The sequence below is a fragment of the Diorhabda carinulata genome, chromosome X, assembly GCF_026250575.1.
Source record: "Diorhabda carinulata isolate Delta chromosome X, icDioCari1.1, whole genome shotgun sequence".
Taxonomy (NCBI): domain Eukaryota; kingdom Metazoa; phylum Arthropoda; class Insecta; order Coleoptera; family Chrysomelidae; genus Diorhabda; species Diorhabda carinulata.
In genome coordinates this window covers 25,450,242-25,466,352 of record NC_079472.1, presented here as the reverse complement: position 1 = coordinate 25,466,352, position 16,111 = coordinate 25,450,242, and the positions used below count along the sequence as shown (strand labels likewise).

At 30.0% G+C, this 16,111-nt stretch overlaps 1 protein-coding gene across 2 annotated transcripts; it reads left to right on the top strand.

The window, feature by feature from the left end:
- The first annotated feature begins 277 nt into the window (after window positions 1-277).
- LOC130901764 (uncharacterized) lies at window positions 278-13,893 on the top strand. 2 transcript variants are annotated; one of them, XM_057813349.1, is made up of 6 exons: window positions 278-560; window positions 2,135-2,401; window positions 4,335-4,584; window positions 5,038-5,138; window positions 5,782-5,926; window positions 8,397-13,893. In XM_057813349.1, exons 1-6 carry the CDS (start codon window positions 429-431, stop codon window positions 8,618-8,620), a joined length of 1,119 nt encoding a protein of 372 aa, XP_057669332.1. In that variant the 5' UTR covers window positions 278-428; the 3' UTR covers window positions 8,621-13,893. The 2 variants fall into 2 exon arrangements, with proteins under 2 accessions (XP_057669332.1, XP_057669333.1); XM_057813350.1 differs by having other exon boundaries at window positions 291-560; window positions 8,430-13,893.
- Window positions 13,894-16,111: the final 2,218 nt, after the last annotated feature.

The following is a 16,111-nucleotide window of genomic DNA, read 5'->3' as shown; positions in this document are numbered from 1 at the left end:
GATTAATAATGTTATGTCATCAAAGCTATTGGATATCAAAAATTAGATTTTTCATGGTTTATAAATATATACCTGTTAACTGACTAATTGATTCAATAAAATTATTAATTCAATTAGACAATTAAGGGTTAAAATATATTTGAAAAATGAAATTCGTCGCCCTCTATATTTCAATAGCTAAACTGTAAATATTCCATTTCTTTAATACATACAGAAAATAATCAAAATCTTTCCTGACAAAATGATGGCTTCTCTGCATGCCATTTGACACTTAAATGTCATTTGTTTTGACACCCTTGATAAAATGTCAAATTTGTTGAGAAAAAAATCAGTTCATTACACCTACCTAGACTATACAAAACTTATGTAATTGAAGTTTATTATGTTCTTTTTAGCATAGTGTTTTTTCATGTTACATATTTGTAATCATGACGAAAGTGTGCCGTTTGTGTTTAATAAAACTACAAAGAGGCTCAAAATATTTCAATATTAACGCTGTTGAATCATTTACAGGGTTCATGCCCTACCGTGACCAGTTAACTACGTGCATTCCGGAAATGGTATGTTTGTTTATTGATTTTTATTTCTTTAATTCCATAATGTTTTATTCAAACAATTAAGTTCATTTTTATAACAGTATTGAAATAAAAATTAGGACACGCATTTATTTTATAATATAGTGACAGTAGGCGTGTTGACATCATAACAGGAAAATGTCAGTATGACAATACACTATTTTTATTATCCTAAAAAGATTTTGAATATCAATGATAACCTTCTTTAATATATTTGACATGCATTAAATGGTATAATTCAGATGTTCACGACGAATGCCTTATTTTAAACAATAAAACAACAATATAAACACATTTTCAAATTGTTTATACATTTTGGAATTAACTTCTGTTTGATTGTTTCTTCTCAACGAATTTTATTTGTGAGTCATTGAATATAAGAATTTGTTGTTTATTATGCCAGGAACAAGTGAGCAAAGCAGGGTTGTCATAATATTCAAATTTATAAATACAAAACATAATTATAAACCCTACTCATACTTAATGTTTTGACTGTGTAAAAAAATGCATAGTTAATTCAATAACTCATTTAATTGTCAAATATGTCGTGAAAATTACATCTTAAAAATGATAAAAGCATATTTATTTACTGCTAATAAAATCTTATGCTAACTCTTGATTGATGCTTTCCTTTACATATCTAATTGCCAGTGGCGTGGCTATGTGTGGGCGAAGTGGGCCCTAGCCCATGGCCTTGCGAGGTTTCTTTTAATGCGTTGCCATCAAAATTGCTATTGATAATTTGCGCAATGTTGGTAACTGGATCCACAAATTTCGGAAAACAGTCTTTAATGAAAGTACTACAAAAGCATACAAAATTCATATAAGTTGTGAGATTCCAATGGGAAAAGGCTTCAAAAAAAGGAAGTGTTTAATTGAGAGCTGTAGATTCCGCCGAAATTCAGAATTAATTATTCTATTAAAATGGTTGCACTGCACTAACTGAATATTACAACAATTTTGGATTCTTGTATGACATAAGTAATTTGAGATCTTTGACAAATATGGAGCTTTTGAAGCACCATAATGATTTATGTCTAGATGGAGAAAACAGAGATAGAATTTTATGAGCTTTACAAAGATCTACAACTTTTAGTGCCTAATCTATAAAACTCCATTAAAAAGACGCCAGTCAGATGATTTAATACATAATTACTACATTACTTTTGTAAAAAATTAATCACTCAAGTTTCAAAATAAAACCTTTTTCCCTATATATATATATATATTATATATATATATATATATATATATATATATATATATATATATATATATATATATATATATATATTCTCCCACCACTCATTAAATAAATTTATTAGGTAGATCTTGAGAACAAAAGAAAAGGGGCCTCTTTGATCCCATTTTGTCCATTTGTACACCTCTGGAATTGCATTAAATAGATATTATGAAATATTCTTGGTGTGCAATCAGAAAATTATATGAAATTGAAATATATTACTTTTAAATTTTATTTAGAATTAAATATTTACTTTCTCCCAAATTGTTTATGAATTTTCGTATTTTCTAAAATATCTGTAAACTCTTTATTGCAGGCTTTAGATTTAATACCTAATCCAGTTATATGCAATAATTGCAGAACTGCTCTAAAATCAGCTTATGATTTTAAGATACGGTGTTTGTTTGTTGAAAAGAAAATCCAACAGCATATTGAAGCACAAGTTGGTTTTAATGAAATTAGTTATGATTTATCACATATATCTACTGATGATGTACCTCCTTTGAACAAATTAGCATTACTTGTCCCCAAAATAGAGGAAACAGAAGAACCAACCACTTTACAACCTGAAAAGTTTTTAAAGGTGAGTCTGTGGAAAAACTGAAGAACATCAATAACAGTTTTGATTATACAAAATTCTCATAATATTTTTGTACTTTAACAATAATAATATTATTGCCACCTATACATAGCAGTATGGTTTGATCACTTTAATTCATGTACACTATTGCCAGTAAATAATGTTAATACATAGTACATAAATTCAAATATTCCTCATCATTCTCTGCAATCTTCATTATGTTAATGCAGTATTATGCCCTTTTATTCATACTTCTCAGCTATTCACCATATATTATTCTTTGTCAGCAGTAGTTATGATCAATGAGGTGATGATTAATGTTTACACAATCTGGGAAATGATATACATATATCACAAGACCATTAAAGTGACTTTACTGAAGTTTAATTAGAAAAAAATTATTTTAAAATGCAAATAATAATGAAGAATTGTTGATCAACAACAATAAATATTGTAGCCTCAATACTGACACCTTGTTAAGTATCTGATATCTACTTATCAAAAATTGTAAGATACACTAGTATGAAAATTAAAGTACTCTTATAAAAATTGTGGATTTTGCTCATTCATGGCCTTGTCGATAAACACCTAGGCTTTAACTTTAATAAACAATGTCTAGACCTTGTAACGTAAATTATCATTAAGAATAATTTTTTTCCAACATGACATGATATAACTAATAACTTCTTAAAATAATTAATTTGTGATGCAAATAGAATTTCGTGTTTGTAAATATTAAAATTATCCAGAAAGCTTCAAAACTGGATAAGTATTGCAGGCTGCACCAACTGGCCAAAAAATCTGGAGGCAGGTCAGAAGCGAATGTCGAATCATTGTGATTGGCAGTTAACATAAGGGTTTGGAGGCAAACATCACTGAAATAATGCGGTGGACTGGTGGCTCCAAGCTCGCTATACTGAATAATGGAGTCGCCTAGTGCACAGACGGCTTCAGAAAGGATGACTTGGCACGAGCAGGCTTCTGTGAAGGACATTCCAAAATAATCGAAACGCTTTTCACTTTGGGAACATGCTACCGTCTCCCAAACCGAGGTAATCGCTGTGATGGATTGCAGGCGCGCGATACTCAATCTTCGCTTCAAGAATATAGTAATCTCAATCTGCTCAGATTGTAGCCATACAAGTCATAACAACCGAAAAGGTGTACTCAAGGCTAGTGTAAGAAACCAAGAGAGCAAGAAAGAACTACAAAATCTGGTGAGTTATGGCTGCAAATTCGAGTGCCTGGTCACTGGGGTAACAAAGGCAACCATGAGGCAGACTCACTCGTCAGACTGGGATTGGCGAAACAGCAATATGCCCAGAACCAATTCTTGGTGTTACTATCGCGTCTCTCAATGGTCTGATTCCAGAATTAAAAAATCGGGAAATCTGACTAGTGACTGGAATTTTAACTAGGCACGGGCATCTAAGATGCCATCTCCACACCATGGGTATCACGGATGATCCGGAGTGCCGCTGATACATGCAGGAGGATGGAACTGTAGACCACATCTTCTGTGAATGCCTAGTACTCACACGAGCGCGAACCTCACAGCCTGATGACATCAAAAGGTTCAAGCCAAAGTATTTGATCTGCTTCAAAAGGACATCAGCCTTTGCTATCGACAAGTGGGGCACTATCTGGAGCCCTATATATGCTCAACGACCCCATAATACTATTATGAACTATTAACTGGGTTTGTGAAAACTAATGTAATTATGTGAATGAATTTTTGAACAAATTTCTACAATGAAGATGATTTATGCCAATGTGTTTAAAAATTATATGTATGTATTATTTGTTCTTGAAAGTGTGTCATTCCTACCTGGGTGGTGATAAAATAAATTTTACATGATTTTGGTTTTTGTCATTATAAAATCCCACACTGTTTTTTTGTTTATAAAAAATTTATTATTTGGTGTGATGTTCTTAGATACAGAGTGAAGAGCCTATACCAACATTAGAATCAGAGGATCTATCATGTAGTACTAATAAAGAAACTTCAGACGAAACACTTAATATTAGACCTGTAAAATCTCATAAGCCCTACAAGCATTACCCAAGAGGACGAGTGAGTGTAAATAGACTGTATTCCCCTACTGATGAATTTGTATGTAATTTTTGTAATGAAAGCTACAAAAGCTTACAGTTTCTAAGAAAACACAATAATATATGTTCCAAATGTAAGTAGCATTCTCAATATAACAAGATAATATTTATGCCAAATTAAGTATTGTATATACTAGCATAGAGGATTTAGAGTTACCAAGTGTTTTTATTTAAAATTTTAATATCTATTCAAAACACTTTTTATATAAATTATTATATAACAATTTTTTGTGAAATTGTAAAAAAAACTAATAATAGAATATGAACAACTGTTACATAAATATCAATTTACTGGTAATTAACATAAATTACATAAAATTTGAAATAAATATAATCAGTAATAAGAAATTTTTTTATATATGTTTCATGGAACAAAATAATGTAATTTTATCCATTAAAACATGACTTTTGCAAACATTTTTTTTTAATTGTAGATTTTAATGATCCCAACTAGAATGTACAAGTATTTGTAATTTTTGACAAATAGAAGCGATGTTAATTTGCCACTATAAAACGTTTTTTTTTAGCCACACAGAAGGAAACTACTAAAAATATTTTAACAAAAAGGCCGCACCTTCCTACAAAAGCTAAAAATCATTTGAAAAAATGGTTATTCAGGCATACAGATGTAAGTTCTTAGTTGTTTAAGTGATTACTGTACTTATGTATACATCACGATCATAATTCATATATTTTTTTTTATAATTTATGAACATAGACCAATTTCTATATATTTGTATAAGTTGTCTTGAGGTGCATCTTTCAATTCCTTTTTGAATGACATGCAAAAAACAAAAAGGCATTTTTTGAACTGACCCGGTCCTAGAATTTAAGCAACGATATAACCATGAAAGTAGTTGCCTTGTATTTCAAAAAACGTTTGTCATTTGATAATATTTAGTGGTGTTAGTAGTTTTCTCTAAATTTAGTTTAAAAAAAAACTTGAAGTTTATAAAGTTATTTTTATGGCTATTAGAAATTGAGTGAAATATTAGATATTTAATATATGTAAGATTTTATCATTTGAATTTTTCTATAATTAAACCATATCCAAACACCCAATGATGTTACGCAAATACGTTATTAGATAAAATTATTCACTTCAAACACTGCTGGTTCATTTTTCTGTAATATTTAAAAAAATGTGACTCCAAGAAACTTAATATTAGCATGGTGATAGATCAAGTGAATAAGGAGGGTGGTTTATAACATAGTTTAATTTTTCGTTTCCTCAATTTACATGATGCTTCAGACTCGTTTTTTTGTTGTAGCATCCTTATCCTACAGACCAAGAGAAACAGATGTTAATGCAAGAAACCAATTTATCACTTCTACAAGTTGAAAATTGGTTCATAAATGCTAGAAGAAGAATTTTGCAGGACCTTACGAAACTTAAGAGGAGGGGTTTGAGAACAGGTATCCATTGTTTGTATCTTTTGCAAAATATTGAGATTTGTGGTTTTACGAGGCAGCTTCATATATAAATAGATTCAAAAATGTGAGACCGATGTTGAGGCTAGGAAAGTTAATGAAATATTTTTTATACAAGTTTCTATACACTTAAAATTGTTTATTTAAAGTAATAAATAACAGCATCTCAATTTGTGAAATAGTTGGACTTTTATTCATTTGTTTGATGGTCCCATTGATATTTTTAAAACCTTTTGCATTTAGTGTTTCACAGTTATTAGCCAGACAAATATTCTAATGAAAAATTTAGTAAGCATTCTGTAACATATACTAATGCCAAATTTAATTATTCACTATATTTACCTTATAGGTAGATAAGCAATCCATAATCTCCTTATAATTGAAGATTTATCCAGTCACATATGAACCATGTAAAGTACACCTTCATCTACTGTAATGCATTTTTTTTTCAAATATAACCAGAAAATCAGCCCAGTTTTAATGTAAAATAAAGGCGACTCTACCTTTTGCACAGCTTGAGAAAGGGAAGAATTTACAACAGTAGAAGAGATGGTACCGAGTTGTTTAAGGAAGCCACAAAAGACACCCCCAACACGGTAACTCCGCATTTCATAAGCAGAGTTATACATCAGGGACACTGTAGAGAAGGCGAAGGACCACTCTGATTAGATCTTTTCTTATCGAAGAAGGTTGGAAAGGATTTACCCGAGGCAGCGAAAACACACACCCACATCAAGACATCAAGAATAAGAAGACAAGGGTGCATAGCCAACAGGATAACTTCCTAAGTAATACTAGCAAGGAGGGCAAGTAAAATCTGTTCATCTGGCTTCAGCATATTCGTTATCATCATACTGACTCCTGGAGAATTTTATTTTCTTCACTGACGCTGCTCGGAGCAAGTGGAGCATACCACGATGAAAAACTGGCGCCCGAGGCAATCCTATACCTGAGCTGTGGCGTTAAACCGTCATGTAGCGACTAAAGAGCGTTACACTACGAAGGAATAATAAAAATGATTCAATCACATTTTATTTATTTATTATTAGAACCTACATTTAAAATTGAATTGAAATACATTTTATTTTTTGTTCAAATTTTACTTTTACGTTTCCATTAATAACGTTTATGATTTTTATCGGCTTAAGAACCAATAATTCATGTCAAAGTTTTTGATAAATCTCCAGAATTAATGGATTTCTTACCTTGTAATGAACAGTACTAGGAGAACATTGGATTCTTCTTGATATATCAAGCTTATCAAATATACTATTCTCAAAATAACTTTCTGCTACAGTAGATCTTCTTCATCCATCATATTATTTAAAGAAGTGATATTCGCTTTTACAGTTAAATTTATAGATGAAGAATTTCTTCGATTCTGTTACTGATTCATTGGCGTTTTATGAATAAAACTAGGATGGTGTCAGAAGTACCCAACAAAGAAAACACAATAATTTTGAATATATATATATATATATATATATATATATATATATATATATATATATATATATATATATATATATATATATATATATATTTAAAGTAATCTTATTTTATCTCCATATAGTTTTCCTAGCGATATTCAATATGTTCCATATCTTTTTATAATAAGAATTGTCCAGTTCCTCAAAATAGACATTACATTTTCTCTTCATTGTTGCGAAATCTTTGACCATCGAGCCATTGTTTCAAGCCTGGGAACAGAAAATAATCCTAGGGAGTTGAATTTGTCGAATAGGGTGCACGAGGTAGCAATTGAAAGTTTAATTCATTAATTTTGGCCATTGCAATAACGGATATGTAAGCTGGTGGATTGTCTTGATGAAACAACACTTTCTTCTTAGCCAAATGCGGCCGTTTTTGCTTGATTTCTTCGCTCAAACGTTGCAATCAGTTCGCATAATACTCGCCCTCGATAGTTTTTCCTCTTTCAAGTTCGAAATAGTTCACTATTGATGGTTACCAAACAAATACCAACTACCGCCATCTCTAGGTTAGGCCAGGTACTTCAAGGACCATCCTCGTTGAGTTTAAGACACATTCTATTCTCATATAAAACTTTCTGAGACACTAATACAAAAAAATATCTGGTTTTGTAGTGCGAGAATTGCAGTTAAAATTTCAGGAGTATCACAAAAATAAGAGAATTTGATTATGTAACAAGCTCAGATTGAATAATCATTAACAGTCTGTGAACCACAAGGTGTGTTTGTAAATAAGAGAAGGCTGTAGTATGTAACTAATAGTGCTTGACGTATTATTCATATCTAAAGAAAACTCATACAAAGGAGAATGTGGAGGGTATCAAGTCAATCAACATTTTTGGCGGATTTGCAGCAATCACAAGAATAAGCCATTTTCGTTGTTGAAATAGTTGGAAATTACCTAGGAAATTTTAGCTGCGAATCTCAATATTTTATGTATTTTCATAATTACACTTTTTCTTCAGCCGAAGATATATATGACTCTCCTCTTGGTCTAGAGATGGATTATGAAGATTTAGTCCCGCAAACGGCAATAAGCGGCCAATCACCCGAGGAAGGAATAAATCCTCTAGAAGAAGTCGACTTACCTGCCCCTTCTGAAGTTTTGGTCAAGGAAGAACCGGAAGATATTGAAGAAGAACAAGTAGATCTGGCAAAAGTGAAATGTGAAGTATTAGAAAACCGGTAACTTTTTATAAAATGACTTTTAAATAAGTATAATATGACTGATCTTCAAAATGGCATAGTGGGAAAAGTAATATCTAGGGATTTTTTTTAAAAGCTGCATTTAAAAATGTGATAATGAGCGGAGTATCTTATAAAAATAGATTTCTATGTCAAACCAAATTAATCCAAAAGTATTGCATATTTTAAGAAATGTTGCATACAATACATCACAGTCTTTCTTAAAGGCCGCTTCACACGATGCAATAAAATGTACAAGAAATTGCATGCAATTCTTTGCAAAATCAAAATATTGCATAGACGAATATTGCACGTCGCTTGATATTATGCAAGTTTCTTTTACATCATGGCTACCACTTACCAGAATTCCATAAGTAAAAGTAAACAAAATCTATTATGCCGAGGTTAATAATAAAAATAGCAAAATTTCACGAAAGTCAACTGATTCGAGACTGACATTCGGTGGTTGCAAGTCAAAAGTTGCAATGGCAAGATCTTGCATGAAATAATATGCTGAACTTCATCTGCGTATGCTTTGGATCAAGAAATATTGCGTGTTGCCTTAAGGCCGTTTGACATGATGCAATTTATTGAAAGGTCGATATATTGCATTTTATTTAATATTTGTTAGTGGCTTAAAAATGAAAATAACAAAACAAGATAAAGTAAACAAGAAAAAAGTGATCAGTGCATCACTAGCAATAATTATATCGTCTGCTACCTTGATTTTGGCGTCTGATGACATAAAAGAGCACTCAGGCGATGGTGGGTTAGTCCCTGGATAGATAGAACAAGGGAATACATGAGTTTAGCTACAGAATTGGACGAGATGGATGAAAGGAAAATAAAACATTGATTTGTTTCATGCATGATCTCGCACTTGCATCATCTACGGTTTGGTGTCATTTTTATTGCGCGAAAGCTGCAAATCTAGGGTGAAATCTATTTGCTTTTGTTTTATGAACCAATTTGTCCATCAGGCTTCAAAAGCAAGACAGCAGTAGACATAATTATTGACAGTGATCCACTCTCCACTTTGTCACTTACTTAGTTTTGTTATTATTTTTAAACTGGTCACAAAATATTCAAAATTTATTCAATTCACTCATGGAATTTTTGTTAGGGGCAACCATTATGCAATGGCAAGATACTTGCATAATGCCAAGCGAATTGCAATATTCATCTGTGGAATATTTTTACCTTGCAAGAAATTGCATACAATTTCGTGCAAGTTGTATTGCACCATATAAAGTTGCCTTAATATCATCACTTATTACTAAAATCTTTCTGATTTTTTGAAATATATATTTTCCATGATTTTTTCTAATTCGATTATTGGGTCAAAGAGACAATGGAATGTGATGACAACGAAATGCAATGTACGACTAGTTGAAATAATACAGGTTTATAATTGATTAACGGCTTCCAATATTTATCATTTTTATAAACAGTAAAAACATAAGAGCTTTTTTCATTGGTAAATTCTTTTTGTGATTAAATTTTCAAATTAGTAATTTTAATAAGAAAAAACAATTCCGCGGCATTTTAAATATCATTTTTTGTATCAAAATTTTTATTTGAAAACAAATTTATCCTTAATAGGAAAACTCGAGTATTTGTTGGCAAGATAAATTAACGATTTGAAGTAACTTCATGAGTTGTTTTACCATGGACGCTTTATTTTCTATATTATCGAATGAAATTTCACCAAAACGACTTATATTTTATGCTGAATATCAAGTGAAAAATACTTTTTAATCATAAGTGACAGGCATTAATATGAGCTTCGTAAGCTTTAGTCTAGTTATGAGGCGCGGGCGTCATCATTGCTATTAAAATGTCATTATATATGAAATATTTTAAATAAGAGTTAGTTTCTCAGTTTAAAATTGAACATATTGAGAAATTTTAATAAAAATACTAGACATTACTATTTCCAAACAGTCAATCTATACGAATAAAAAATTTAGGTAAAAATTAAGTGTTCTTCTAAGGTGAGGTTGGCAATATTTACTTTATTTAATCTCTAAGATTTTTGTTATTAAGTGAAAAATAACTGTTATTTTTAAGTCAGACCCTAATTGAGTCTCTAATGTGTTTTTTGTACGAAATGATGGTGGGGGAAGTATTTATTTTTTTTTGTTCTCTACTACTTAGTTATAATGAAAATATAAAAGGGTTTATTTAATTTGTACAAACACGAAATGTTCTTTCATTTTATAGTTGCAAACTGCCTAGGATCAATATTGAATTGGATATTGACAATATATTTTTTTCAATAATATTATTGTCGTTAAACCACATTTGCAACTTTCACTTTCCTGTTTGGTAGATATATTTAAATTAGTGTCGTTTAAAAAACAAATATTTTTTTATAAATTTCCACCTAACAAAAATTCCAAAATACAAAAAATGCTAGATTTGATAATTATTTTTAGATTGTAGGTTTTGCACTATTTGATGTGAACAAAAACTTTTTTACTTTAAATTACTGAAAAGGCTCTTTCATTATTTCAAGTTGGAATTTCTAGGACTGATGTTGATTTTCATACTGAACACACTGTTTAATTACCAGAACACTAATATTCAACATTATACTGTTATTGTCAACTGGCGGACGCCATGACCAACTTTCCAACGGTTCAACCCCCCATTACTTGCAGTAAACTATTGATCATCATTCATTAAATTGTTCAGTTGCACAGCTTTTTTATACAAGAGGTCCACTTGATAGTGTTCCTTTTTCTCTCTCTTGGACAAACCATAAAAAGAGAACTCCATCAACTTTGTCAAACTTAGAAACTTTGGATGTTTGGTGATTTCCAAAAATTTGGCTAGACGATGATGCTGTGCAGAACTGCTTCAGCTTGGTACGTTTTTTTCCAATCAGAAATTGTTGTCTTGCCTACTCCAAATACTACTGCTACCTTTGTAACACTCTCGCCTTTATCTAAGCGATTCATAACCTCGGGTTTTTCTTTTAAGGTACAAGTCGTATGTTTACATTTGGTACCGGTAGCCATTATGTTTAATAACTAAGAACGTTAATCACAGATATGCAGTCTTAGTCAACAGTTCGAACACTGCTACTAAAACTGACGCAGATAAACCAACTGTAAAAAAATTACCGAGCGGTGGAAAGGGGGAAAGATGCGTACGACGCACCGTCGATGACTCAACGTATCGTCTATCGTCAGAAATACTTGATTACATACCAAGTTTTGTTAATTCTTTCTGTTGTCCCGTTCCTCGAATTTTTGAAATGCGAAGAATTATTTTTTTCCATTTAGCATTTGAATGATACGATTTAAAGGTAGGGAAATGTTTTGTTATTTATAAATATGTACAAAACCAACGTTTATTCCTTTGAAAACGATTGTTGAGTTAATCCGAATTTTCACAGTGAATATCCCTATTTCAAAGTTACCAGAAATTTTTCTTATATTGAAATTATTACGTAAATTTTATTTTTTTACTTAATTTAAAATTTTTCTCAATAGCTCTCTTGAAAAATACTCATTTTTCGCAAGTTTCTTTAACTCGAATATACATTCTAAATCAAATTGATTTTTATTCATTAGAAGGCCTAGGTGAAACTACAAGTTTGAATTTACTAATTAATTGTATGACGACGAAAATTTTTTTTTATATGAAATAACTAATTATTACATTTTTGTGATCACATTGAGAAAACTATCCATTCAGTGAAAGCCAATTTATTCAACGATTTAAGATGAATCATTATTACAGCATCTATTGTTGATCAAGAAATATGTACGTATTAAACATGACAAAAATCAATATTAATAAGTGAAAAAAGTATATTGAAAAATAGTGGTTAGCATATCAGATTCACTGTTCTACAATAGGGTACTTGCATGGTTTGAGACAAAAATAGTTGTGGATAGTTTATATACAATCTTTATTATAATTTTTTTATTCTTTATTTAATATTTATTGAGAAAAAAATTATTAAAAATTTTGTAGGTAGTTTAAATATTTCAGTAAGGCGTGACGTTATAGGTATAAAATAAACACTGAACATATGATACAAAGTAAATATGACAGATTTCCTAAAATAAGCGTTATGAAAAATGGTATATAAATCATGATAAATCTAATAAAGTTTTTTATGAACTTTGAATATACTACACCAAAAAAGGTTTGAGTGTTGGTCGTTTTGACGATCCTGTAAGATGTAATTATTTGTGTTGCCAGGATCATTTTAATATAAGTAAGATTTAACTTATTTTAATATTTTATAGTAATTAAGTTTATTATGCTTTTAATTTTTAACCTGATTATGTAATAATGTTAAGAACTTCAATTTATTTTTATATATAGACAAATGTGTAATCTATACGTAACTAATAAATAAAATCTGTATTATAACAGCACACGCTACGTTTCAGGCAACGATAACCTCGTGATCATCAAGCAGACAACTGCTCAATGTTTTTATTAAACCTATGATGTCACAACTGAAAACCAATGAGAATCGTTTTTTTGATGTTGTTAAAAATTTGAAATTTTTGCGATTTTCAATTAAATATTTAGATATTATTTTTTAACTTTTAATTAAATACTTTACTTTCTGACATTATTTCATAATAAGAACTTATAAAATAAACAAAAAAATAAATACTTTTTAAAAAATGCAAGTACCCTATTAGAATAAAATCAGTTTATTTATCTTACTGTCATAGGCCTTTGCACTATTCAGTATTTAAAAAAAAATTATTTTTATACTAATTTTCATCATTTATTTTTGTATTGTTACGTTTATTTAAGAGCCTTATATCATTGGTGTACTTCTATTAATTCATCAAATCTATATATAGTCAAAATTATCGATCAGAAAAAGTGATAGCACCGAACCACTTTAATATAGAAAAATTATATGCGAGGCATAAATATATTTTCACTTTATACATAATTTTTATTATATTTTATACTTTGTATTGTTGATTTGAAGATAAAAATATGCGCTTTCATTTTTGGAGTACTACAATGATACGAACTCTTATTATTGTCAAAAATTTATATTTATAAAGCTTTATTAAATGGTTCGTCCTTTATACTTTTGATATCCCGTTTCTAAATCGCAGTTAGACAAACTGAATCACGTTTCTGCTAAATTTATTGAGTAAAATTTGTTTATTTTCATATACCTAGTATTTTTATTTTATGAAGAATTTTATTACGTTTGTATACACCAAACTACCTGTTACATATTTATTAGATTATTGTCTGTAAATATATATAAATAATAATAAATGTATTTTTATTTTTTATGTTCAAATATAGTAAAAGTTCAATCCAAATCAATTTGTTATTTATACATCACATTAGATAAGGGAAGTCGTGAAAAGAAAATCTCGAAAAAAAAATAGTTGGAAATATTATTTTTTATATATCTACAGTTTGAAGTGTGTAGCAGTATACAGCAGTAATGTGCAATTCCGTGTTGTATAAAAAAGCTCATAAAATTCTCAAGGACAACTATACTTCATCAAATCATTTGGTGTTTCTAAAATATATTTCAGTTACTCTAGTGGCATTGTGTAGACAAAAACACTTAGGAAACAGCAAGTTTATTTTAATGGATTTGTTGGAGACAACGATTCAACGGATTGTGGAAATTAATAAAATTTTGTAAGCAAACTTCAGTCGTTAAACTATACATTCTATCTTAATTGAAATAAAACACCAGCTGTGTTAAGGAAAATGGTTTCAATTGAAAATTTTCTGAAAAAAAAAACAAAATAAGTTTATCTTTGATTTAATTGATACAATCAAAATACATGTAGCCTTACTAACAAATATTGCGTTAATAAAAAATACTCGCTTTTTTATCCGTTGATTGAAAAATGAAACTACTTCCAACAAAAACAAAAACAATTGTAACAAAACATTCCAACAACAATATGAAACAAGAAGAAAAAGTTAGAGGAAGTAATTTCTCTTTCATACAATCTTCCGAGGCAAAAACCTAGTTTTTTTATAATTCTAAAATTTTCATCCTAAAGGTATTTTCCTTAGATCTAGTTAACTGAGTATTCAGCGTATACATAATATAGTCATAAGAAGCATCAATACCTAAAAGTATCTGAAATTCAAGCTGTTCAAAAAGTATTATCACATCACTATTGTTTCTTTGTATTTGTAATTCATTTCTATCTGTATACTCATGATTCAAGTACGCCTAAAACGTAAAAAAATTTTGTCAATATACAATAGTTACAGCTCAAATTTCTCAGCATTTTTTTTAAATTGAAATATTTTAAATATGTATAACACACGCTAAGAAGAGGTAGATCCGCGCATTTATGATTAAATTGAATCCGCATTACAACCCATCCGTGGCGTTGATTGAATAAAGAACTTATTAGAAAACTGAAAAATTACATCTGTACACCAAACTTTTAAATCGATCTTCATCCTTAAAAGACTCACTCATTCTCTTTCTTACTTAATTTACAAATGGATAATTAAGTTTTTAGAATCGTGGATGTATTTTACCACCAATAAACCTTCTCCGGTGGAAATTAATCCCAGCAGGATAACCTCCTTGGCTGGAATCTTCACATTTATTCCTTGACTACTTAACTATAGAGAGGACTGTAAGGAATTGGAACTTTGTCCTTATTCAAGCTTTTCTTACATTTAGCAATTTCAATTGAAATAAGGACAAAGGGCCAATTCCTCACAGCCCACTCTTTAGTTCAGTATTGAAGGAATAAATGTGAAGATTCCCGTCAAGAAGGTTTTCAGTATAAAACAAGTGAAGTTATTAGGTTTTAGTTTACTTTCAGTCTCTGAAGACTGGATATGGAAATGCGCGCTAAACAGTGTTATTGGGCGTGATGGTATGGTGGATGGAAATGGATAATAACTAATTGGATATCTCAATCTATCTATCAATACTTCTCGTTGGAAATATTAATCTTCTAGTTTAATAACATGAATACACATTTATTTCCATTTTTCTAAGTTATCACACAAAACTCAAATTCTGCTGAATTTTTGACCTCCTCCAAATTAGTTCTATCGGATATAAATCCGGATGCTATGGGGGTAAATGCAGTATCTACTGATGACCACATTCTTGAATGAGTTCCATCAATTTAATACTTATTCGTATGTAATTTGATTACTTCATATAATTCAGGGCTGTGAGAATTGAGAACAATATTTCTTTCTATTAGCCATTCTATTTTTCTGTAAATTGCTATTAGGTGAAGCATGTACATGCACTGAATGATAAGATGCATTCTCACAAACTACTATGGAGTAGAGAGACGTAAATTTGACATTAATTTTTCGTCGCCGTCATTCACTGAATTAATTTCAGAATGATAATCTCCTGTTTTGATACATGAATTAAATATCGAACAAGCATTAGAAATAAATCTTGCAACAGATGTTTTATTTTTCACTGTTAATGAAGTTTCTGGTTATATCTTATTATTTTTGAAATAATGTAACACTTTGA